The sequence below is a fragment of the Hyperolius riggenbachi genome, chromosome 1, assembly GCF_040937935.1.
Source record: "Hyperolius riggenbachi isolate aHypRig1 chromosome 1, aHypRig1.pri, whole genome shotgun sequence".
Lineage (NCBI taxonomy): Eukaryota > Metazoa > Chordata > Amphibia > Anura > Hyperoliidae > Hyperolius > Hyperolius riggenbachi.
This window is the reverse complement of record NC_090646.1, coordinates 521,069,917-521,097,502: the sequence shown is the minus strand read 5'-3', so window position 1 is coordinate 521,097,502 and position 27,586 is coordinate 521,069,917. Positions and strand designations below refer to the sequence as shown.

Here is a 27,586-nt window from a genome sequence, read left to right as displayed (position 1 = left end):
GTCGGCGGGATGTTAACCCCGCGATCGCCGCATACAAAGTGTATAATACACTTTGTAATGTTTACAAAGTGTATTATACAGGCTGCCTCCTGCCCTGGTGGTCCCAGTGTCCGAGGGACCACCAGGGCAGGCTGAGGCCACCCTAGTCTGCACCCAAGCACACTGATTTCTCCCCCCCCTGCCCCAGATCGCCCACAGCACCCATCAGACCCCCCCCCTGCCCACCCCCCAGACCCCTGTTTGCACCCAATCACCCCCCTAATCACCCATCAATCACTCCCTGTCACTATCTGTCAACGCTATTTTTTTTTTTATCCCCCCCCTGCTCCCTGCCCCCTCCTGATCACCCCCCACCCCTCAGATTCTCCCCAGACCCCCCCCCCCAGACCACCCCCCCCCCCTGTTTACTGTATGCATCTATCCCCCTGATCACCTGTCAATCACCTGTCAATCACCTGTCAATCACCTGTCAATCACCCATCAATCACCCGTCAATCACCCCCTGTCACTGCCACCCATCAATCAGCCCCTAACCTGCCCCTTGCGGGCAATCTGATCACCCCCCCACACCAATAGATCGCCCACAGATCCGACATCAGATCACCTCCCAAATCCATTGTTTACATCTATTCTCTCCTCTAAACACCCACTAATTACCCATCAATCACCCATCAATCACCCCCTATCACCACTTGTCACTTTTACCTATCAGATCAGACCCTAATCTGCCCCTTGCGGGCACCCAATCACCCGCCCACACGCTCAGATTGCCCTCTGACCCCCCCCTTATCAATTCACCAGTGCATTAATTACATCTGTTCTTCCCTGTAATAACCCACTGATCACCTGTCAATCACCTGCCAATCACCTATCACCCATCAATCACCCCCTGTCACCCCCTGTCACTGCCACCCATCAATCAGCCCCTAACCTGCCCCTTGCGGGCAATCTGATCACCCACCCACACCATTAGATCGCCCGCAAACCCGCCGTCAGATTACCTCCCAAATGTATCGTTTACATCTGTTATCTTCTCTAAACACCCACTAATTACCCATCAATCACCCCCTATCACCACCTGTCACTGTTACCTATCAGATCAGACCCTAATCTGCCCCTTGCGGGCACCCAATCACCCGCCCACACGCTCAGATTGCCCTCTGACCCCCCCTTATCAATTCACCAGTGCATTAATTACATCTGTTCTTCCCTGTAATAACCCACTGATCACCTGTCAATCACCTGCCAATCACCTATCACCCATCAATCACCCCCTGTCACTGCCACCCATCAATCAGCCCCTAACCTGCCCCTTGCGGGCAATCTGATCACCCACCCACACCATTAGATCGCCCGCAAACCCGCCGTCAGATTACCTCCCAAATGTATCGTTTACATCTGTTATCTTCTCTAAACACCCACTAATTACCCATCAATCACCCCCTATCACCACCTGTCACTGTTACCTATCAGATCAGACCCTAATCTGCCCCTTGCGGGCACCCAATCACCCGCCCACACGCTCAGATTGCCCTCAGACCCCCCCCCCCCCTTATCAATTCGCCAGTGCATTAATTACATCTGTCCTTCCCTGTAATAACCCACTGATCACCTGTCAATCACCTGCCAATCACCTATCACCCATCAATCACCCCCTGTCACTGCCACCCAACAATCAGCCCCTAACCTGCCCCTTGCGGGCAATCTGATCACCCACCCACACCAATAGATCGCCCGCAGATCCGACATCAGATCACCACCCAAGCGCAGTGTTTCCATCTATTCTCTCCTCTAAACACCCACTAATTACCCATCAATCACCCATCAATCACTCCCTATCACCACCTGTCACTGTTACCTATCAGATCAGACCCTAATCTGCCCCTTGCGGGCACCCAATCGCCCGCCTACACGCTCAGATTGCCCTCAGACCCCCCCTTATCAATTCGCCAGTGCAATATTTACATCTGTTCTCCCCTGTAATAACCCACTGATTACCTGTCAATCACCTATCAATCACCCATCAATCACCCCGTCACTGCCACCCATCAATCACCCCCTGTCACTGCCACCCATCAATCACCCGCTGTCACTGCCACCCATCAATCAGCCCCTAACCTGCCCCTTGCGGGCAAACTGATCACCCACCCACACCAATAGATCGCCCGCAGATCCGACATCAGATCACCACCCAAGCGCAGTGTTTCCATCTATTCTCTACCCTAAACACCCACTAATTACCCATCAATCACCCCCTGTCACTGCTACCTATCAGATTAGACCCCTATCTGCCCCTAGGGCACTCAATCACCCGCCCACACCCTCAGAATGCCCTCAGACCCCAGCCCTGATCACCTCGCCAGTGCATTGCTTGCATCCATTCCCCCCTCTAATCACACCTTGAGACACCCATCAATCACCTCCTGTCACCCCCTAGCACACCTACCCATCAGATCAGGCCCCAATTTGCCCCGTGTGGGCTCCTGATCACTCGGCCAAACCCTCAGACCCCCTTCCGATCACCTCCCCAGTGCATGGATTGCATCTATTTTCCCCTCTAACCACCCCCTGAGACACCCATCAATCACCTCCTGTCACCCCCCTAGCACTCCTATCCATCAGATCAGGCCCAATACAACCTGTCATCTAAAAGGCCACCCTGCTTATGACCGGTTCCACAAAATTCGCCCCCTCATAGACCACCTGTCATCAAAATTTGCAGATGCTTATACCCCTGAACAGTCATTTTGAGACATTTGGTTTCCAGACTACTCACGGATTTGGGCCTGTAAAATGCCAGGGCGGTATAGGAACCCCACAAGTGACCCCATTTTAGAAAAAAAAGACACCCCAAGGTATTATGTTAGGTGTATGACGAGTTCATAGAAGATTTAATTTTTTGTCAAAAGTTAGCGGAAATTAATTTTTATTGGTTTTTTTTCACAAAGTGTCATTTTTCACTAACTTGTGACAAAAAATAAAATCTTCTATGAACTCGCCATACACCTAACGGAATACCTTGGGGTGTCTTCTTTCTAAAATGGGGTCACTTGTGGGGTTCCTATACTGCCCTGGCATTTTAGGGGCCCTAAACCGCGAGGAGTAGTCTAGAAAACAAATGCTTCAAAATGACCTGTGAATAGGACGTTGGGCCCCTTAGCGCACCTAGGCTGCAAAAAAGTGTCACACATGTGGTACCGCCGTACTCAGGAAAAGTAGTATAATGTGTTTTGGGGTGTATTTTTACACATACCCATGCTGGGTGGGAGAAATTTCTATGTAAATGGACAATTGTGTGTAAAAAAATCAAACAATTGTCATTTACAGAGATATTTCTCCCACTTAGCATGGGTATGTGTAAAAATACACCCCAAAACGCATTATACTACTTCTCCTGAGTACAGCGGTACCACATGTGTGGCACTTTTTTACACCCTAAGTACGCTAAGGGGCCCAAAGTCCAATGAGTACCTTTAGGATTTCACAGGTCATTTTGCGACATTTGGTTTCAAGACTACTCCTCACGGTTTAGGGCCCCTAAAATGCCAGGGCAGTATAGGAACCCCACAAATGACCCCATTCTAGAAAGAAGACACCCAAAGGTATTCCGTACGGAGTATGGTGAGTTCATAGAAGATTTTATTTTTTGTCACAAGTTAGCGGAAAATGACACTTTGTGAAAAAAAACTATTAAAATCAATTTCCGCTAACTTGTGACAAAAAAATAAAAACTTCTATGAACTCACCATACTCCTAACGGAATACCTTGGGGTGTCTTCTTTCTAAAATGGGGTCATTAGTGGGGTTCCTATACTGCCCTGGCATTTTAGGGGCCCTAAACCGTGAGGAGTAGTCTTGAAACAAAAATGACCTGTGAAATCCTAAAGGTACTCATTGGACTTTGGGCCCCTTAGTGCAGTTAGGGTGCAAAAAAGTGCCACACATGTGGTATCGCCGTACTCGGGAGAAGTAGTACAATGTGTTTTGGGGTGTATTTTTACACATACCCATGCTGGGTGGGAGAAATACCTCTGTAAATGACAATCTTTTGATTTTTTTACACACAATTGTCCATTTACAGAGGTATTTCTCCCACCCAGCATGGGTATGTGTAAAAATACACCCCAAAACACATTGTACTACTTCTCCCGAGTATGGCGATACCACATGTGTGGCACTTTTTTGCACCCTAACTGCGCTAAAGGGCCCAAAGTCCAATGAGTACCTTTAGGATTTCACAGGTCATTTTGAGAAATTTCGTTTCAAGACTACTTCTCACGGTTTAGGGCCCCTAAAATGCCAGGGCAGTATAGGAACCCCACAAATGACCCCATTTTAGAAAGAAGACACCCCAAGGTATTCCGTTAGGAGTATGGTGAGTTCATAGAAGATTTTATTTTTTGTCAAAAGTTAGCGGAAATTGATTTTAATTGTGTTTTTTCACAAAGTGTCATTTTCCGCTAACTTGTGACAAAAAATAAAATCTTCTATGAACTCACCATACTACTAACGGAATACCTTGGGGTGTCTTCTTTCTAAAATGGGGTCATTTGTGGGGTTCCTATACTGCCCTGGCATTTTAGGGGCCCTAAACCGTGAGGAGTAGTCTTGAAACGAAATTTCTCAAAATGACCTGTGAAATCCTAAAGGTACTCATTGGACTTTGGGCCCTTTAGCGCAGTTAGGGTGCAAAAAAGTGCCACACATGTGGTATCGCCGTACTCAGGAGAAGTAGTATAATGTGTTTTGTGGTGTATTTTTACACATACCCATGCTGAGTGGGAGAAATATCTCTGTAAATGGACAATTGTGTGTAAAAAAAATTAACAAATTGTCATTTACAGAGATATTTCTCCCACCCAGCATGGGTATGTGTAAAAATACACCCCAAAACACATTATACTACTTCTCCTGAGTACGGCAATACCACATGTGTGGCACTTTTTTGCAGCCTAACTGCGCTAAGGGGTCCAAAGTCCAATGAGCACCTTTAGGCTTTACAGGGGTGCTTACAATTTAGCACCCCCCAAAATGTCAGGACAGTAAACACACCCCACAAATGATCCCATTTTGGAAAGTAGACCCTTCAAGGTATTCAGAGAGGGGCATGGTGAGTCCGTGGCAGATTTCATTTTTTTTTGTCGCAAGTTAGAAGAAATGGAAACTTTTTTTTTTTTTTTTTTTCTCACAAAGTGTCATTTTCCGCTTACTTGTGACAAAAAATAATATCTTCTATGAACTCACTATGCCTCTCAGTGAATACTTTGGGATGTCTTCTTTCCAAAATGGGGTCATTTGGGGGGTATTTATACTATCCTGGAATTCTAGCCCCTCATGAAACATGACAGGGGGTCAGAAAAGTCAGAGATGCTTGAAAATGGGAAAATTCACTTTTGGCACCATAGTTTGTAAACGCTATAACTTTTACCCAAACCAATAAATATACACTGAATGGTTTTTTTTTAATCAAAAACATGTTTGTCCACATTTTTCGCGCTGCATGTATACAGAAATTTTACTTTATTTGAAAAATGTCAGCACAGAAAGTTAAAAAAATCATTTTTTTGCCAAAATTCATGTCTTTTTTGATGAATATAATAAAAAGTAAAAATCGCAGGAGCAATCAAATAGCATCAAAAGAAAGCTTTATTAGTGACAAGAAAAGGAGCCAAAATTCATTTAGGTGGTAGGTTGTATGAGCGAGCAATAAACCGTGAAAGCTGCAGTGGTCTGAATGGAAAAAAAGTGGCCGGTCCTTAAGGGGTAGAAAGCCCTAGGTCCTCAAGTGGTTAAAGGTGATCCAGAGTAAAAGGAGCCATACATTACTTTTCTCCTATGTTGCTGTCACTTACAGTAGGTTGTAGAAATCTGACAGAAGTGACAGGTTTTGGACTAGTCCATCGCTTTAAAGGAGATTCTCAGGGATATATTTATTTTCAAAAGCACTTAGTGAATGGCAGTTGCTCTGTCCAACTGCCAAAAAACTGTGTAGGGAGCAGTCACCTTCCTCCTTTTTTTCTTTCGCCGACAACTGGTCCCACTCTGGAGTGAAGTCCTTTGTGATTCTCTCCCACGTCCTCTTGATGAGCGCCAGATCCTTGGATTCTGGTAGGGATTTATCATAGATAAAAGGTTTCTGCTGCACCATAGACACAAGTGTCTCTATACTGAACTCCATGGCTGCAGTGTCTGCCAGGTGTTTTTAAATAAAGATCAAACAGGAAACAGGAAAGAGGAAGAAAGAGGATTGAAAAAAAATGTTCTTTATTGAATGCGTTTTTGTATGCGAAATCGCATGCGAATCACATGAAAAACCGCAAACAAAACCGCTAACGATTTCCCTATTACATTCCCTATTACACACTACATTAGATGCGAATCCCATGCGTTCCAGGTGGCAAGCGAATTCTGCGGGGTCTACCGTGCAGATTTTTCCTGCACAGAAAACCGCTCAGGATTTCTGATAAGTGGAAACAGGGCCATCCACTTGTATTGGCTATGCGAATCTGCATGGGTCCAGATACTTGACTACTGCATCGCTTTTGCTTTGTCTTCTTTATCTTTACTTTCATCATGTTTCTCTATCTCTTTTCTTGTTTTTTTTCTGAGTAATTTGAGCCTAAGAAATACGTACACAAACGCCTAAGCTCTATATACTTGTCAGTTCTAGAAAATGGTTATTTAATTTACTATTACAATTCTTCTTGCAAGTCCTACTAAGTAAGCAAAGGGAATTTTGTTATTGATGTTGCAAAAGCAGATGATCAGTCATGGCATAAGAAGCTTGAAGCTGCTTCTTATATTCATGAGGCTTAAACATCCTTTTATGGGCTCTGTTACAGTTTTATGAAGGATTAGGTTTCTCGTGTACAGACGTACTCTTATATTGTTTAATGTAAAATGTTTAATAAATACACTGAAACAGAAAATAGTCATCAAACTAGATTTCAGTCATTCCAATTTCCACAGAATCCTCTAGAAGGACAGAAGGCTAATGGTTGAGAAGGAAGTCTCTGAGAACCCTAGAATTTCATCACCTGATGACTGAAACTGAAGTGCACAAGTCTACCATGAGAAAGTAGTTGCCCACCAGATGCATTAGAAAGCTGTTGCCAAGGATAATATTAGTCTTTATGAGCAAACTTCAGAATTGCCTGCTGTTCATTCTGAAAAGCAAAGGTTTCCCATTGGCATAGATCTTACAACACACAGAACAGAACCTTTATATTGCGCTTTTCCCCTGGCGGACTCGAAGCGCCAGAGCTGCAGCCCCTTAATGGCGCGCTCCACAGGCGACCAGAATCATTAGGGAGTCTTGCCCACAGACTCCTTACTGTTTTACTTACTGGCTTGTGCCGGGATTCAAACCCTTGTCAAAGGGTTCAAATCCCACATCAAAGGCAACAGCCTTAGGCCTTGTTTCCATATGTGCGCTTCTATCCACTGCTGTCCGCTTTTTATCAGCACATCAAAGTTACATATTGATACATGTTGCTGAAAAGTGAATAGAAGCGCATAGATGGAAATAAGGCTGGTACGCTATCAAGCTGACCCAGCTTAGATAAATCTAATGTTGGAAATAAAAATGGAGATTGGTGAAGGAGATGCAAATTATTCAAGTTGTATGCACATTTATTGGACTTTGTATGCAATTTGAAACTGGGCCAATCAAGATCCACAAGATGTACATTCCGAGAGGCATACAATTTGGATTAAATTTAAATACAAGCCAGAATTATTTGCTTCGCATTGACCAAATTAGATTTACGTGAGACCTATGCCAAAGGTGACATGACAGAACAGCAGGCAATACTGACATTTACACAAACACACCGAGGTAAAGACTATCATTGTTAAGAATAAATACGATACTAGCAATAAATCAACGTTTCTGAAAAAGAGAGAGACAATTTCAAAGAATAATGATAAATTCCGCTAAAATGGTTGTGACAGTTGTCATCTAATAATAATACATTTTTCATTTGTCAACTCCTAATTGTCTGTGAAGTGCTGTAACAACAGAAGCTGCATTTCTTTGTTTCTGCTAAGAACCTAGAATGTTTATCAGCTCCTTTTAATTCCACTTCTTGCGCTTACAACATTTATGATGGGCTACCTGTAGTCTGTCATCTACAGGTCTGCAGTTTTCTTGCTAATTAAGAGGATTCAGCGGATAAAACCAAGAACAAAAGGATAAAAAAGATTCTTATTTTTTTTTTATAACAAGTTTTGTGATGGTCATGAAATCTGTGTGTTCTATCCATTCTGTGCTAAGACTTACACCGTTATTGTGCTAGATGTAAGGACCTGTCAGTGTATGTCAGGCAAGTGTTCAATGCAAGTTCATGGAAAGTGACATGTGTGTGTCTAAATATAGACAGGAGTGATTGTGCTTGTGTCAGGAAATATATTAATCTTTGCAAATAACACAACTTATACACAAACTCTAGAGATTTCTGCAGTGTCAACCTATACTTGCCACAAATGCACAATTATTATGGTGATGAGGACTATTAACCTTTACAGTACACTGTCATTTGTGCATTGGGATTTTTTTTTCATTTAGAATGTAATTTCTCTTCACATTACTTGCTGGATGGCTTACATAAACAATATACAACAATGATTCATATTTAGTTTTTCTATGGCATTTTTTGTTAGTTTCGAACATTTTTTATTGCAGAAGGAAACAATATACAACAGATGGCACTGTCAACGACACAACCTGCCCAATACTAGAATCTAACTATTACAACCAGCCTGCCACTAGAATTCACTTTATCCCCACCTACCCCGAACACTGCAAATGCAGCGCAGGAGACTTGGGCGCAGCCAGCACCACCATAGACTGTAATAGGAATTACAGCTATAGTGGCGCACAGTCAGTAACTACAGCGCCGTCAGAAGATGGTGCTGAAGTTACTTTGAAAACACTGTAATTCGGCCTCCAGCAATAGCTGGAAGCCAAATTACATCATTCTCCACTATCCATGTGGACCTAGAGGGGGAATAGTAATTAACGCAGCCAGGAACAAGTGCAGCAGCAGGATAAGCCAAATACCGGCTGTATCCTGCGCCCAAGTCTCTCAGCGGCGAATTCTCTCGGACGCCACCTGCCCACCATTGGAATCTGTCACTAGCAACAACAAGCCACTATAATCTACTGATCACTGCCTGCCACTAGAATCTAACTATTTCTACCAGCCTGCCACTAGAATCTATCTATTAATACCAGCCTGCCACTAGAATCTATCTATTCCCACTCACCCACCATTGGAATCGGTCACTAGCAGCAACAAGACACTACAGTCTGTTGAGGTGGCAACTACCTGCCTGCCACTAGAATCTAACTAAAGTCTATTACTACTTGCCTGCCATTAGAATCTAACTATCACAACCAGTCTGCCACTAGAATCTAACTATTATTACTAGTCTGCCACTAGAAACTATTACTAACTGCCTGCCACTAGTATTCCTTGACATGTTTCATTTAATCTGCTGGTTGTTGGTAATATGCTCATCACCGATATCTGGTTTATCGTGGGGAGGGGGGATCCAGTTCATTGCTATACATGGGCAGACTTCATTTCATATTGCAGATAAACTGCAAGCTCTATTTCCTAAGTATTACTCAATGTGAGATGTGGGATGTGCATTCAGTTCTCCAAGACCAGTGAAATAAGTACATAAAAATGTAGAAGTCATCGTAAATTCTAAATAAGTGCAATGCTTCTAAAAGACCACAAAATGCAAAGCCCTAAAGAAAGCCTCATAAATCTGCTCTCCTCAGTGATCTAAAAATGGCTGACCTCTCAGACTTATTTAGAAAAAAAAAATGTATGCTCTATAAAATATAAATGCACAATAATGCTAGCAACCTTTTTCTGATCCTGTTAGTCAACCAAGGCTGTCACACATTCCCATTGTTTGCATATACAAATGGTGCACATACCAGCTGTGATTTCTTTTTTCTTTCCAAGATGTATAAATAGATAAAAGTACTATTGATTGAGCAAACATCTCAGAGCGGGCAGACTGTGCCAGGCATGTGTCATCCCGCTGCAATTTATAAATAACAATTCTGCTGTTTCTAGCACAATCCTGTCTTTGCTTTGAGAAACTGAACATGCAGTACAGCAGAGGGAACAAACGCAGGTATATTATATATGAAACTGACTCAAGCACTGGCACGGCTACTGAGCCAATCAGGAAATAATGCATTTTCAATAGCCTTCAAACAAATCTTGCAGAAGCACCTCCGTCATGTGTTTACAATATCATTACAAATGACGACGATGACCTTTATAAAAACAAATGCAGCCCCATAGACTAGAAACGGAATGCTGCATTCCTCATTTAACCACTTCAGTACCAGCAGTCTAACGCCCCATAAGGTGGCCACTAACGGTCCAATTTGTAGCGAAAAATCGTTCGAGCGATCAGAAATTCTGATCGGATTGGTTGTAAATAGTCTCCAATGGTGGACACAATCGATTATGAACGAGTGAAAAAAAAAGTCGTCCGAATTAATTTTCGTCGAACCAAAATTTGGATTTTCTTGTTGGTTGTGATAGATAGGAAGCAAAGATTGGTTCGTTGATGGTGTAGTGAACAATGTATTACAATATTTCACTTCCCATCAGAATTTCTGATCGCTCAAACGATTTTTCGCTACAAATTGGACCATTAGTGGCCAGCTTTAGAGAGACTCAGATGTAAATAGAAGTAGAACCGATACTTACCCCGAGCTTCCTCCCGCCCCATAAACACGTGTGAGTCGCTCGTTGTCCTCCCACGGTCTGCCGTTCAGCCCCGATAACTTATTCAGTCGCGTCCAGTCGGGGTCTTCTGCGGATGCGCAGTAGGTCCGCGCATGCGCAGAAGATGCAGCCTGGACGTGACTGATCGAGTTACCAGGGCTGAACGGCAGACCGCAGGACGACGAGCGACTCACACGTGTTTATGGGGTGGGAGGAAACTCGGGGTAAGTATCGGTTCTACTTTTATATTCATCTCTGAGTCTCTGGACCAGGGACTTTCTGATACAAAAATGGTGCTCACTGACATCACACCGCACAGACCTGTCGTTCTCGACGTTCACAACGTTCTCCTGTCCCTGAAGCCCGCTCACTCTGCTGTCGCTATGACAGCACAGCTCCATGAGCTGGTCAGGAGACTATTTCATTGGCTCCTGACCATGTGATCACTGTGAGCCTATGTTCTCCTTAAAGGACAACTGAAGAGTGTGGGATATGGAGGCTGCCATGTTTATTTCCTTTTAAGCAATACCAGTTGCCTGGCAGCCCTTCTGACCCTCTGCCTCTAATACTTTCAGCCATAGACCCTGAACAAGCATGCAGCATATCAGGTGTTTCTGACATTGTCAGATCTGACAGATTAGCTGCATGCTTGTTTCTGGTGTTATTTAGACACTTCGGCAGCCTCCATAGTCTTCTTACTTCAGCTGCCCTTTAACCACTTCTAACATCCAGCAGCGGTTAATGAGAACTGCTGTGTGTCGCAATCGCTGACCTGATGCATTTTTGGTGTACTTTGCATAGGAGCGCAGAAATATGGCACAGCAATCACGCCACTATGCAATTTTACATGCGATTTGGCAATTCAAACTATTTTCTCACCAAATTTTTTACCCTCCTGTCAGAAAACACAAGCGCAAACACACTGCAACCACACTATACACCCCACAGATCATGCCACAATTGCGGCAAAATTGTAGTAGTGGAAATAGAAGGAAACACAATTGCATCCCAGTGCAGTTTCTGTTGTCCTAAGGGACGAATTGTTCACTTGAATTTTCCAACCTATACAGATTACATGAAAGGCAGTAATTAATTGGGAGCAGCGGTACATACGGATAGTCCTGACTTTAAATATTTATTTTGTTTATTTATTGTATTTATAAAGCGCTAACATATTATGCAGCGCTAGACATTAGGTTACAGACAATATTTAGTGGTGACATACAGCAATAAGACAATACAGGAATACAAGAAAGACCAGATCACGCAGCACAGTATGAGAACAAGGTAATGCTTAGTCAGCCACTGGATGGGAGCATGGAGATTAGGCAAGTTGCGTTCACTCAAATGCATAGCATGGGTGTACAGTAATGCAGGTGCATGGTCAGGTAGGACACAAAAGAAGGAGGACTCTGCCCAAAGGCTTACAATTAGGAGGGAGAGGTAGGGACACGAAAGGTAGGGGACCAGAGTTCAGCTGCGGGTTTAGAGCACTTGTGAGGGGTGGTAGGCCAGAGTGAAAAGGTGAGTTTTGAGGGCCTTCTTGAAGATGTTGAAGGAGGGGGCTGCCTTAAGGGGTGGAGGTAGGAAGTACCATAGTGTTGGAGCAGCTCTTGAGAAGTCCTGGAGGCGTGCATGGGACTGGGTGATGCGGGGGGGGGGGGCGGTCAGGCGAAGTTCATTGGAGGAGCAGAGTGAGCGGCTAGGTATGTACCTCTGAATAAGATCAGAAATGTAGGTTGGACAGGTTTATGTGGACAGATTTGTAAGTCAGACAAAGTATCTTGAATCTGATTCTGGACTGAATAGGAAACCATTAGAGGGATTCACAGAGGGGAGCCGCCGTGGTGGAGCGATGGGAGGAGTCGATAATTCTGGCTGCCGCATTCATGATGGACTGCAACGGGGCTATTCGGGTCTTAGGGAGACCAGACAGAAGGGCATTGCAGTAGTCAAGGCGGGAAATTATGAGGGCATGGATGAGGAGTTTGGTGGTGGCAGGGGTCAGGAAAGGGCAGATCCTGCAGATGTTACGGAGGTGGAAGTTGCAGGACATTGTGAGATTTTGGATGTGGGGAGTGAAGGAGAGTGCGTAGTCCAGGGTGACACCCAGACAATGGGCTTGAGAGGTAGGGTGAATGGTAGTGTGGTTAACAGTGACATACACATCTGGGAGGTTCAAGGATGGCCGGGGTGGGAAGATCATAGATTTAGTTTGAGGAACCTAGCGGACATCTAGGAAGAGATGGCTGATAGGCAGGAGGAAACCTTGTACATGGTAGTGGTGGATGTCAGGGGTGTGGAGGTAGATCTGGGTGTCATATCCCTAAAATTTACAGTAGGATAGAGTGAGCCTCTTCCATTCACTCAAAACAAGTTGCCGGTTTGGCCATACAAGTCCAAAGTCTCCCATACACTAGCAGAGTTGTACTTGATTAGGTAGAGGAGGATGATATCCAGTGTTTTCTCCAGGCTCTTTTAGCTTGGTTCTCCACCCGGCTAGTTTTTGTGAGCACCCGTCTGTCATCGGCTCACCTCCTTTTCTGCTGTAAGCAGAGTTATGCAGAGAAGTGCTAGCCCTGCATTCTCTTATCTCGCCCCACCCAGCTACATTTTTATGCCACCCGGCTGGAAAAAATTTCTGGGGAGAACACAGATATCTATCGGATATTGATGAATTAAGGGGCGTACACACAACTGTTGCTCTTAAGAATCCTGTATTGTTAGGGTGACAGTTCAGTAAATGAGATATGTACAGGTACACTGTTTGGCTAAAGCACCCTATGAGTAAGCATTGTTTGATGTGAAACATGTTCTAATCTCTAAAGGGTACACATACACTACGTCGATTTCACATCGATACACAGCAGATTCGATCATTGTGATCGATTCTGCTGTGAAATCGTTAAAGCAAATGTTGACCGGGACCTGCTACATACCTTTTGGTCATGCTCCTTGCTTTCTCGCTTCTGGTCCAAAATCTACCGTTTGATACAGGCTGTCTTCCATACCCAACTGCGCAAAGACCCGTGGTCTGCCCTGCTACACTTTAAGACAGGCTCTCAAACTAAAAATCAATAAATTCTTCTTTAATTTATGTTTGTAGCTGCTAAACAAACAATAGCGAGAGCCTGGAAGAAACAGCTTGTACCATTTGAAGAAGTCAAACATAGGGTGTCCTGGTATATGATACAGGAACAGCTGGCAAGAACCCTTATGGATAGGCGCCCCAAGGTTGACAAAATCTGGGAGCCCTGGAAGTTATATTTGACGATCACGAGTAATGGTTAACCGGATGGACCACTTAACTATTAGCAGTGGGATCTTGGACCAGGGAATGGAGGCCATGGTAAGGACCAGACTTCTCTCTTTCCTTTCTTCTCTTCCTGTCTTCTTCGTTTTCCTTCTTTCTTTTTCCTTTTTTCTTCTCGTTGAAGGTATCTCTGCCCTCCCGTTCTGTTTCGGGTGGGGCCTGAGGCTTTCCAGGCAAAGTCCTCAGATTGGGGATTGGTGTTCGCTCTGGAACACTAGATTCCCACATTTACGCAGAAATGGGGGCTTAACAGTCCCTCTTTATAGGACACCTCATCACGACTTCATTGCGGATTTGTTTTGCATGTGTAACTGGTAACTGTCCGTCATGATGCTCTGTCCCAATGAGAACTTTGTCCTGCATTGTACGTTGTATAATTTTTTGAAAACTTCAATAAAACTGTTTGAAATAGAAAGCAAATGTTGACCGATTGACCAATATCCATCTGAAATCGGTCGATTCAGTCGATCTGTCCAGGCAGAAAATTTCAATCGATCGCCAGCGGGTAAGGAGCGCATTGTTAGCAGCATTCGATTGAGCGATGAGTCCCCAGGTTCATGCTGTCCCTTCTTCTGGCTGGCCTTCTTTTCCATCTCCTCTTCACTTCCTGTCCCATCCTGTGAGAAGGCGAAGTTCAAACATTAGAGCGCCCTCTACTGTTTGAACTTCTGCTTGTCATAGGACAGGACAGGAAGTGAAGAGGAGAAAGAAGTGAGACTGCATGGACCTGAAGACTCACGCCAGCAGAAAGGTAATATTGCTGCTGGCCAGGGGAGCAAGAAAGGAGGAAGGCTTGGAGATGGTGGACAGGCAGCAGAGGCAGCTCCACAGATAGTGAATAGATTTCATGCTGAAATCAATTCAAAATCTGTGTGCAGTGTATGGGCAGCCAGTAGATCCCTCTGTGAAGATTAGATCAGAGAGGGATGTATCTGTTGGTTAATCTGGTGGTAGTCGACCAGTGTATGGCACCCTTAAGTCAGCATATCCCCTGATTGCAGATCTCCTTCTTGATTCTTGCATTACCTGAGGCCTTTGATGTATGCACCCTGTGGAGACGCTTTGTGTTTAGGGAGTTTGTATGAGCCAAATGACTGCCTCCTTGGAATAGTGTGAAATGTTGAATCAAGAGGGGAGGTTGGTGAATGGCAACACATAAGCTAGCAATCTCCAGTAAGCAGAAATACAATGCCCTCATTCGCTCCTCATCGTTGTTTAGCATTCCAGTTCATACAAGATTGTTCTTGGTGGCAGCTGTACACACGCTAGACTGTCTAGTGGCTTTAGTCTATGTGCAAAGCTTCACTTGCACTGCCTTGCAAGGCTCGATATCTGTCCAAATTCACCCCGACTCCCACTTATGCCAAGTACAAGAATAAAATCAGACGTCTAATCAAAAATCTTTATCATCATATAGGGGACTACATTTAATGGGTTATTCTCCATTTGTGATCTGCAAATAAAAGCTACTGTAAGTTGACAAATGTTGACCATCAGAAGATCCGTGTTTCATCCAGAGCACAAAGAATCATGTAATACGAGTGTGCATGGGCTATGCACAAATAACATCAAGCTTATCTAGTCACTGACACTACAGAACACTATAAAACTAGGTTTAGGTGGAGTCAGAACCAGCATTAAAAACCCAAGCATTAAAGGAACACTGTTGATTAACATGTTTTTTTTTCAATTGAGATAGGAATAGTTTGGAAACTGCTGCTAAGTACTGGTGTATACATTTGAATGCTTACCTCTTTGTTTACTGTTATCTAATTACTTCCACCCTTCATTGTCGCCAAACATGATGCTGAGTGAACCATGAGGGGAGGGGGATTCCTTTACAATATACCTGTTAACCCTATGTTAGAAAAAGGCAAAGGAAATGTATCTTATGTGCAACACACATTTGTAATAGTGTGTGAAACCATAACTATGCTTCAATATTACACTGTTCTTAGCATGTCAGACGTCAGAGATTCACACCTTTGCAATGAGACATTCCAAACGCAGCTAAAATCTAAAAACACAATGAATTAAAGCTTTTGCCTCTGATATTTAACATGAAAAGTAGGAAAAGGTTTATACAGCTAAATAGACATTATTTGTATACCGTCATTTTAGAACACTTAGTTTGATAGTGTTCCGTTGATGGGCAGTACCATATTTCTATTCTGGTAGCTTCAAGTAAAAGGCCAACTGCAGAATGTGCTAATTAAATGTAGACCCCAGGTATTAAGAGTTTTTGTAATTAACATCAATGGGAATCAGTAAAAAAAAACCCCAAACAACCAGATGAGAGGGAAGGTTCTGGGTCTTATAGAGCCTTCCCACTCCTCTCTCTGTCCCCGTTCTAGCCCTGGCTTCCCGATAGCAGTATTTGACCAATTTGGTCAAATACGGCTTTCTGCCACCAAATGAGGCTTCGGAAGTCTTTGGGCGCTCGAGTGCTCCTTATCTTGCACGCACGAGCGCCCTCTCTTGCGCATGCGCAGTATGGAGCTGCCTGTCTTCAGGAGGACTCGGCTCCCGAAGACATTCAAAGGAGTGGAGCCAGCGCTTAACGGAGGGGACCGGGAGAGGAGCAGGAAGGCTCTATAAGACCCAGAACCTTCCCTCTCCTTAGGTAAGCATCTGGTTGTCTTTTTTTTTACCAATTCCCATTGACCTTAATGCTTTAATACGGGTTTCCTTTGCTTACAGCTTGCTTTAAAATATAGCTGAAAACCTCATACCACGTTTCCCCGAAAATAAGACAGTCTTATATTGATTTTTGCTCCAAATGTTGTGCTATGGCTTATTTTCAGGGGATCTCTTATATTTCTATGAACACACAAGTTCCTGTGCTGTGTGTCCTCCTGCCTTCCCCACTGTGCGATCTCTTCCTCTGCTGGATTCACCTCTTGTGTGCCCGTTTCCCCCTTGTACCTTTAGTGTCCTCCTGGTGTCCCCCTCTGTACCCATGTCCTCCTCTATGCCCTATACTCCTGTGTCCCATGTAACCCTATGTTCTTCTGGTGTCCCCTGTGTCCTCCGATGTCCACCTGCATCCTCCTCTTACCCCTAGCTCCATGCGTGCTGTCCCCCGTGTCCAGTGATGTCCCCTTAATGCTCTTCTTCCCCCAGCTCCATGCTGCTGTGTCCCTGATCTTCAGCCTATGGGGAAGAAGTACAGCATCTTGTGTTTCTACTGGAGCAGATTATCTTGTAGGCGGGACCATGGCTCTGTTATTGGGCCGATCACAGTAGCAGCGAGTGCAGTGATTGGCACAATGACGGAGACTAGGTCCTGTCCAGGAGATCATTGGCTCCAGTAGAAACACAAGTTGCCAGACTTAATCCCCTATATAAGCTAGGGCTTATATTTTGAGCATGCTCGAAATTCCTGCTTGGGCTTACTTGCAGGGGATGTCTTAATTTCAAGGAAAGAGGGTATCTGACTCTACAAGGTCTGTGCAGAATGGAGCTTGCTCTACCACTGCCTATAGACAGTGACAGCTGCAGAAGGTGAGCCATCTAGGACAATACCAAGCTAATCAGCACAAGCTTAGTTAGACGTTTTGTTATATAGGCCTCAATTCACTAAGCTTTATCGAACGTTTGATAATTAACCTCATGAGCAAATTCTAATTTTCAACTCACTAAGGTGTTATAGATTTATTGAACATTTTATCGATATAGATTTATTGAATGTTTTATCGATAAAATGTTCAATAAATCTATAACACCTTAGTGAGTTGAAAATTAGAAATCCTTTGAGTTCAAAATTAGATTTTACTCATGAGGTAATTTATCAAACGTTCGATAAAGTGTTTGGTAAAGTTTAGTGAATTGAGGCCATTTTATTCATATAGACTTTGACATGTTAAAAGAGTTACAGTTGTGTTCAAAATTATTCAACCCCCACTGAAATTGAGTGTTTTGGCCAGTTTTACATTGATTTTGATCATTTCAGTCATCTTATTTACAATTAAATCAAAGAGGAACTTGTCAGACAAATATAACATAACATTTATAATGAAATAACCACAAATGTCTTTTCTGTGCTCACATCATTATCAGTTTTATTCACTGTAAAATCTTTCCTCACCCTGATTCACATTCTTAAAGGACAACTGAAGCGAGAGGTATATGGAGGCTGCCATATTTATTTAAGCAATACCAGTTGCCTGGCTGCTGCCTGTTGACCCTCTGCCTCAAATACTTTTAGCCATGGACCCTGAACAAGCATGCAGCAGATAAGACGTTTCTGCCATGATTTTCAGATCTGACTGGATTAGCTACATGCTTGTTTCTGGTGTTATTCAGACACTACTGCAGCCAAATAGATCAGCAGGGCTGCCAGGCAATTGGTATTGTTTAAAAGGAAATAAATATGGCAGCTTCCCACTTTAGTTGTCCTTTAAGTTTATCACATATGGCAGCTTCTATAGTGTTGACACGGTGCATCACTGTGGAATGTTTGTTTGTTGTGAAGTGAGCAGAAACAACACCTGATTTCCCAGAGTGCTCTGAGGCAGAAGACTGTGTGACATTATAGACCGAGCAAATTGGTACCTTTTTGTAAAAAAAAAAAAAAAAAAAAAAAGCACAAACAGTCAGATCTCATGAAATTCATAAATTATGAACAGTTTTATTCTATGTTTTAATTCCAGGAAGATTAGAGCAAACTAGAATATCAGAATCCATGATAAAACCAGAATAATAGACATGCAAAAGGTCTGTAAAAAGTTACAGGAAACTTAAATGACAACTTAAAAAAGGTCTTTTACAAATAAATACAATTATACATGGAGGCAGATTAGCACCTCTGTGAGTCAGATTGCAATAGTTGTTGTCCAGTATATTGTACTACAACAAGGTTTTTACATTTGTATCTGCAACAATCTAAGACAAACACAAATTCACCACCAGGGCTTTTTATTGTCCATAATTGAACATTCAAGGAAGGATTTATAAATGGGGCACGTCTACAGGTGAAACTTGAAAAATGAGAATATAGTGTCCAATTATTTCAGTAATTTAACTTAAAAGGTGAAACTACTATATGAAATAGACTCATTACTTGCAAAGCGAGATATTTCAAGCCTTTGTTGATGATTACGGCTTGCCGTTTATGAAAACCCCAAAATCAAAATTTCAGACCATTAGAATATTGTGAAAATGTTCAATATTCTATGCTCAAAGTGTCCGACTCAAATCAATTAATTAATTAATCCAATATAATAAATTCAAGCACCCTGATACTGCGCTCATGTATGGAGCATAGACAACTCTATATGCATCGTAGTACAGGCAGCACCACTAAAGACACTCAATTAAGTCCTGTAATCAATTTCAGTGGGAGCGCTCCTCCTAAATGTGTGTAAGAGTAAAGTTGCAGTGTGCAAAATGTGTGCAAGAATAAAGTTCAAGTGATGAATGGATAAGCGCTCTGCGATGCTTGCACTCCTAGGTACGGTCAATAATTGAAGTAAAAAAGCCCCCCCTTCGGGGAAAGACTCACCGGACTTCGCGGCCTACTGGGACCGCTTTCACCTCCGAGGTATTGGCCACCCCGCAGCCTCACTGGCACTCCGCTGTACAATGTTCCCAGTCTGCGTAAGCAAAAGAGGCGATCCACATAGCGTAAAAGCGTACTTCTTTATTGACCAATAAAATGTATCCAAAGAATAAAATTCCACAGACAGCCAGCCCCTCTGTAACAACTTGCCGCTAATATAGCGGTTTAGGGGATATAGGGATCGTGCTGCACTTAGCCTGCGTTAGGGCACAGATAGACTGTCACCCAGCGCACCCTCCTGCTGCAGTTCCCTGGCAGTAATAGGCAAAAACTCCAGAGCCTCATGTGCCCCTGATGAGTTGCTAAGGCGACGAAACGTTGGGCAGAGCCACGGAGTGACGTCATTACGCACATCGCCTGGCCGGACGCGGCTGGTTTGAATGTGCGGAGGCTCGGGAGTTTTTGCCTATTACAGCCAGGGAACTGCAGCAGGAGGGTGCGCTGGGTGACAGTCTATCTGTGCCCTAACGCAGGCTAAGTGCAGCACGATCCCTATATCCCCTAAACCGCTATATTAGCGGCAAGTTGTTACAGAGGGGCTGGCTGTCTGTGGAATTTTATTCTTTGGATACATTTTATTGGTCAATAAAGAAGTACACCTTTACGCTATGTGGATCGCCTCTTTTGCCTACGCAGACTGGGAACATTGTACAGCGGAGTGCCAGTGAGGCTGCGGGGTGGCCAATACCTCGGAGGTGAAAGCGGTCCCAGTAGGTCGCGAAGTCCAGTGAGTCTTTCCCCGAAGGGGGGGGCTTTTTTACTTCAATTATTGACCGTACCTAGGAGTGCAAGCATCGCAGAACGCATATCCATTCATCACTTGAATTAATCCAATATACCTGCAAACAATACCCATTTCATATATTAGTCTCACCGTTTAAGTTGAATTACTGAAATACATGGACTGCATGATATTCTAATTTTTCGACTTTCACCTGTAATACTCATTAAAGGGACACTTACGTCAAACAAAAAAAAAATGAGTTTTACTCAGCCAGGGCTTCCAATAGCCCCCTGCAGCTGTCCGGTGCCCTCGCCATCTCCCTCCTGGCCTCGCCGGCAGCCACTTCCTGTTTCGGTGACAGGAGCTGACAGGCTGGGGACGCGAGTAATTCTTCGCGTTCCCAGACACATTAACACCCTCTATGCTGCTTTATGGTATATGATATATGCTATAGCAGCATAGATGGCGCTATTGTGGCCAGGAACGTGAAGAATCACTCGCGTCCCCAGCCTGTCAGCTCCTGTCACCGAAACAGGAAGTGGCTGCCGGCGGGGCCAGGAGTATCGGAGGGAGATGTCGAGGGCACCGGACAGCTGCAGCGGGATATTGGAAGCCCCAGGTGAGTAAAACTCATTTTTTTTGTTTGACTTAAGTGTCCCTTTAAAGACAAATTAATTGGACCAGGAGATGCTCTACAGATTGTCCCCCACTTACAGACATTTTAGTTATAAACGTCTCCTACATACATGATGGTCCTAGTGTAGAGAAGGTACCGTACTGTTACAGTTTTATGTAAACAGTTGTATGTTGTTTAAAGTGCACTAGAAACCCAACAAAAAAAAATCAACCCATGGTATACACTATGTTCAAAACCAGATTTGACTGAAAGTTAATCATTTAGCCACCTTTCTAATGTGTACAACATGACTCGATTTACAAACAAACAATCTCCTGTAACAGAACCTGCATGCAAGTAGGGGTCCACCTTTATTCTCAAAGCCACCTCCCAAAGGAAGGAGGGCTGCAAGATGCCAAGGAACTGTATAGGGGAGGGAGGGGGGAACTAGACACCAGGGAACTGCATAGGGGAGGGAGGACCACTAGACACCAGGTAACTCTACAGGAAAGGGAGGAAGGCCATTAGAGTGCATTAAACACTAGGGAACTTTATAAGGGAGGTAGGTGGCCACAAGACATTGAGATTGTCCAGCACTTTGTATCGAGTTTGACACCCCTGGCCTAGATGACATAACAGCATGAGGGCTGAAAGGTTAGTGAATAAATGGCTGTTTGGTTTAAGTCATGAGCACAAACCAACAACTAAAAAGCATAAAATCAGGGACAACCTGAACTTTATAAAATGAATGCATTAATGCAATTGTACAAATGCTGATTCCCTAACTTCAGCAACCTTTTATGTATGAGAATTTCTGCCACCGAATAGCAATTTTCATAAATTTAGGTCAGATTTAGATAATAACTTAGGTTTTCTAGTGGTCTCCACTCTGGGGTTACCTTAATAGATGTGGCTCAATCTCTATTCAGACAAAGTAGCAAATATAGCAAAGCAGGATATCTACCATATTTAACAAAAAAAGATCATGCCCGTTCTACACCCGCAGACATGGTTCAAAATTCCTATGCTTCACATACGCTTAGAAAAAAGAAAAATACACATCCTTTAAATTCTCTATCCTTTTTATTGTATAAGCTGTGTTATGCTACTCTGGATTATACGCCATCTTTACATCACACTCTTTCAGAATGGAGGCAATTACACTGAAACAGAAGTTCCGTTACATGACTTGAAAATAAGTCATGTAAAATTGAAGATAACAGAGTGCATAAGGCAAGAGGCTGAGCATATCAAGTAAAAGAGAAAGCATTAACGTTTAGGTCTTGTCATTTTATACTAGAAACTATACCAGAACTGTGCTATAAATAAATGACTCTTGTTTTCTCATATGTCAGCAATCAAGCTGGTGGGACTTCTTTGGCAAGACATTCCATTATTCCATTCCAAATGGAAAACAAAGAAGACCCAGTGGGTATATATTAGAATAAATAATCGAGATGATAAGATTTGCTATTTCCCTCTTTTTCCACGCCCCTTCCGAGATTTGCCCGAAGGTTGAGGAGAACTGGACGATGCTACAGCGATGTTGATCTGACCATCCTGAATCTCCTGGCGGGTGTCTTCTGGCATCTGGTTGATTTTTCTCTGGGCTTCCAGGTAGAACATGACATCTCTCAGTTGTTCCTGCATCTCCACAATCTGAACGTCCTTCTGCTCACAGGCCTCCTTCCTCAGACTCTCCTCTTCTCTTAGCTTGGATTGCAGCACTGTCTGATTGGCTCGCAGGCACTTATTCATTTCCTGTTCTTCCTTTAATTCATTGGATAGTTTAGACAATTTTGTGTTTAGCTGGGTACACCTTAAAATGGAAGACAGAAGGGACATGAGTCTCATGAGGCACTCTGCTTACAATCCTGCCACTATTAACAGCCAAGATTAAAATTAACTCATTTCTGGCTACTACACCGCTAGCTATAACCATCGGAATGAGTCAGAAGTATCACATTTGTTAACAAGCAAATCGACTTCAAAGTATTTAAGGAGTAAATCCAGCCAATGTTTATATAGTTTGAATAAAAAAGCCAGAGAAAATGTTGCCATTTCTGTCTGGATTATCACTGGGGATATTCCCTATTGATTTGAAACTTCTACCGCCCATGTGTTTTGCATTCAGCATTATAGACTGTGTGGGTGAATCCCCTAGGGGTGGCAGCACCTGGGCATACCTGCACTCCCCCTATTGGTGTTTCATAGGGATTTGGGGGTCCCGGGCAGTGGCAGAGCTCGGGGGCCCTGCCATGTGCATCAGTGTTTGTATTTTTTAAATGTTTTTGCAGCTTCCAATTTGCAGTTTTGGGTAAGTGGTCAGGGAGGGGTATGACTTGAGAGGCTACCTGCACACAGTGCACCCTGCTAGTGACGTAATCTTCGATTATGTCTGACCGAACCCTCTCACCTGAATGCTGCTGAACTTATGCAATTCTTGCTAAATTTGGTACTGCAGGCACGGGTGTATACCATTGCACTTGATTGGCTGATGGGCTGTCTGCTCACCATATTAAAATGGCGGATTGCTGGCTGCGAGCATTTGCTTCTAGTGTGATTTGAAATCTCTAAGATTTTTCATCCTGCCTCAGTCCCCATTTAGGGGAATTCCTCGCATCCTGCGCCTGTCATTAAAACGGGAAATGCTGGGAATTCTACAGATTGGGAACCAAGACAAAGGCACATTGGAGTGGATCGGAAGCACAGTGAGGGGCTGGAGAAAGCACCTGGTCAGAGAATAAAGAAAACCATGAGACTCCCCCCATAAGAAGATGGACCAGATCTAACAGATTTTGACTACCTACTGTAAGAGAAAACTTACGGGAATTTTTTTTTAGAGCATTTTACTCTGGGACAAATGTACATCTTACTGTATATGTATTGCACTATATACATACAAAACAATCAGGTTTCATTTGAACCCAGTCTTCTGTCACATGCATACAAAAGAATACATAATATTGGTTAAGAAGGTAACCTTTACTTCAGTTGTATCTTATATTATTGTATGTTAAATGTTACAATTATTTTGCGATACTGGACTTTTTAAAGGAACACTATCAATTAAAACTACTTTTTAAATACTATATATTAGGGTACACATCATCACTAGTGCTAGGGGCACTTTACTTATTCACACAGTTCCCACTTGCTGCTTTAGCGAGTGGGAACTGGTATAGGTGCCCGCCAGTGTTGCCAACTCATCCCTTTAATTACTGACACATCTAAGTTATACAGGTTCTGGGGGTACTTACACATAATCAGTGCCTTACCTGCATCTACCTAGCCACGAAACCTGTATAATTCATATGTGTCAGTAATTAACGGGATGAGTTGGCAACACTGGTGCCCGCAGTATAGGTTAGCCAGGTCTAGTTGCACTTAGTATAGGTAACCAGCTATACGTCCCCCCAGTATAGGTAGCCAGGCATAGGTGCCCCAGTATAGGTAGCCAGCTATAGGTCCCCCCAGTATAGGTTAGCCAGGTAGGTGCCTCCAGTATAGGTAACCAGTATAGTTGCCTCAGTATAGGTTAGATAGGCAGGTGTCCCCGCTATAGGTTAGATAGGTAGGTGCCCCCAGTACAGGTTAGCTAGGTGGGTGCCTCCAATATAGGAGGTAGCCAGAATAGATGCCCCAGTATAGGCTAGCTAGGTAGGCTCCCCCAGCATAAGGTTAGCTAGGTAGGTGCCCGCAGTATAGGCTAGATAGGCAGGTGCCACCAGTATAGATTAGATATGTAGCTGCCCCCAGATATGTAGATCGGTAGTCGCCCCCAGTATAGACTAGATAGGTATGTAACTCCAGTATAGGCTAGATAGGTAGGTACCCTCCTCCCCCCATAATGGAGGGGGGAGTCAACCGCGGGGAGAGCAGCCCAACCTCTCCCTCCCTTCCTCTCCCGGGCCGCCCTCCATGCTCCCCCCTCCAATGCAGAGTAAAGCGCAGAAGGAAGCAATGTAGAGAGCAACTCACCTGCCTGCATTCCTATCGCCGGTCACTAGATGCTGGTCTCCTCCTCTGCATAGCCGCTTATACACACACACAATACTTCCTGCTAAACAGTAAGTATAGTGTGTATAAGCGGCTATGCAGAGGAGGAGACCAGCGGCCGGCTAGTGACCGGCGATTGGAATGCAGGCAGGTGAGTTGTTCTCTACATTGCTTCCTGCTGCGCTTTACTCTGCATCGGAAGGGGGAGCACGGAGGGCAGCTCGGGAGAGGAAGGGAGAGAGGGGTCAAGCCGCTCTCTCCGCAGCTGCAGCTGGCCCTCCATCACCGCTCCCCCCCCTCCCTCAGGGTGTCCACACAGCCCTAGAAATGGGCCTGACTGTGTCACAGCATGCAGGAGAGTCTGAGGAGGAGGCCGATCTGAAGAAGTAACAGGTAGCTAAATGTGTTGTAATATAACTAGCAGTCAGGGAGATATGTATACACTACTCCTGACTGGCTGCTTGTGATGTTACACTCCTAGCTGCATCTACTTGCTAGGCTGCTGTGTGCTGTCCCTGCTGGCAGGGAGAGACATACTGAAAATGATCCTAAAAAATGCCTTTGTAAACAGTCAGATAAGTGAATATAATAAAAACACGTTGCTGGAATCTTAAAGAAAGATTGTCAGCCACAAAATAAAAAAAATCCATTTACCAACTGCTCTGTGTTTAATATGTAACCTGCAACCTTATCCTGCATTGCAAGTACTCCAATAGTTTCAGAAAGGTTTCTGATGTAATAAATCTTATCTGTCAGCCTGGCTCTATTTTTGCCATTGCCAACTAGAAGGAAGCTTGTCATCACCCCTCCCATATTTCTGCTCCTCAGGTGTTTTAATCGATAGTGTTCCTTTAATGAATTTAATATAAAAAAAATTAGAGTAATCAAATTTACCTATTTAATAACGTTAACATTTTTACTCACTTCCTTTCCACAGCTTGTTTCTCCCTTAGTATGTCGTTTAATCTGTGCTCCAGGCTGTCACATTTATCTATTGTCTCCTTGAACTTAGCTTTCATGTTGTTAATCTAGGAAAGCAGGGTGGAAATTGGAGAATAGTCATAAAACACAATCTTAAAAGTGTCTGAAGTCAAACAATATGGGACCAGTTAAAGGCAACCTATAGTGAAGGGAATATGCAGTATGCCCTTTCTGACTCGCTCCTAAATAACATAACCCCCCCCCCCCCCCCCCAAAAAAAAACAACAGAATTTCTTGCTGTCTCATGTATCCTTCTGTCTTTAATATTGTCAGAATTACTGGCCAAAAATGTGTGGTATCATCAGGGTCCTAACTCCATTGTGACATCATGCTACTGAAGCCTAAAGATCAGCACAACAAGTTGGCAATTGGGTTTTTCTGAAAGAAATTTTGCTAGGACAGCCTCTCAGTACAAGTTTGTGAATAGTACAAATTCCTATATCATTTGTAACATTGATGGTGTCATTTATCCAGTTGTGCGCTCATGCAAGAAGTACATTGGGAAAGTCATCAGGAGGCTGAAAGTCAGAATTGGTGAACATCTGGCCGATAGGTAAAAGCAAATGTAGAAAAAAACCAGTAGCAATGCATTTTGCTGAGTGTGATGGAGGGTAGGCCTCATGTTTTTATTTTAAGGAGATCTATAAAAGTTAACATTAAACCCGAGGTGGGGTTCTGACATTGCAATCCACATACAGAGGCTGGGTCTGCCTATACAGCCCAGCCTCTGTTGCTATCCCAAACCCCCCTAAGTTCCCCCTGTGCTCTGCAATCCCTCATAAATCCCAGCCATGCTGGGCTGTGTTTACATCTGTACTGTCACTCTGTGTGCTCCTCCTGCATAGCTCCGGTCCCACCCGCGTCCCTTCCCTCCAATCAGTGGGGAGGGAAGGGACGCAGGCGGAGGACCGGAGCTCTGCAGGAGGCAGGGGAAGCAGCAGACTGACAGTACACAGATAAACACAGCCCGCTGCGACATGCTGTGTGTTGACAGCAGCGGCTGTGATTTATGGGGGATAGCAGAGAGCAGGGGGGGGGGGGGATTGAAATAGCAACAGAGGCTGGGCAGTATAGGCAGATCCAGCCTCTGTAAGTGGATTGCATTGTCAGAACCCACCTTGGGTTCTCTTTCAAAGCATGAGAAATGCATTTGGACATATATGCTGGGTGGTAAGTGGAGTTGCTCTTTGCCCCTTCTGATACAGGTACTAGATATGGGATGTGATGTAATTGAATCTGAATTCTGGGCTGTCATACTTTTCATGTGAGATATGTAGATGTTGGTTCTGCCCTGTGAGCATGGATGAAGCTACTCTGAATTCCACAAATTATCCACATAACTGAAATGATTTGGTAGTCAATCCTACATAATAGGAAGCATTAGCAATATATCTTGCTTACTTGGCTCTCTAAATTCTGCAATATGTACATTTATAAATCCGCATAATTGACATTTTAATTCCATCATGAAAAATGTTACAAAAAATTGTTTTTAAAACGCAAAAGTATAGTCAGCACCTCAATAACCGTAGAAACTTTTATTTATGTTATTTTCCATTTTTCATAGAATATGAATGATAACGAAAAAACAACAACTTTTCTTTCACTCACGGTTAGTGGTTGGCTGAAGCCT

General features: G+C 43.7%; 1 protein-coding gene across 1 annotated transcript in view; it reads right to left on the bottom strand.

Annotated features, from left to right (window-relative positions):
* Positions 1–22,037: 22,037 nt before the first annotated feature.
* The window catches only part of BRAP (BRCA1 associated protein), a 60,886-nt gene continuing 55,337 nt past the window's right edge, over positions 22,038–27,586 (bottom strand). Inside the window, exons 11-12 of the mRNA XM_068245529.1 lie at positions 25,897–26,000; positions 22,038–22,792 (exon numbers count right to left, since the gene is read on the bottom strand). Coding sequence (XP_068101630.1) covers positions 22,444–22,792; positions 25,897–26,000 — 453 coding nt within the window. The 3' untranslated portion in view covers positions 22,038–22,443. The remainder of the gene's footprint in view (positions 22,793–25,896; positions 26,001–27,586) is intronic.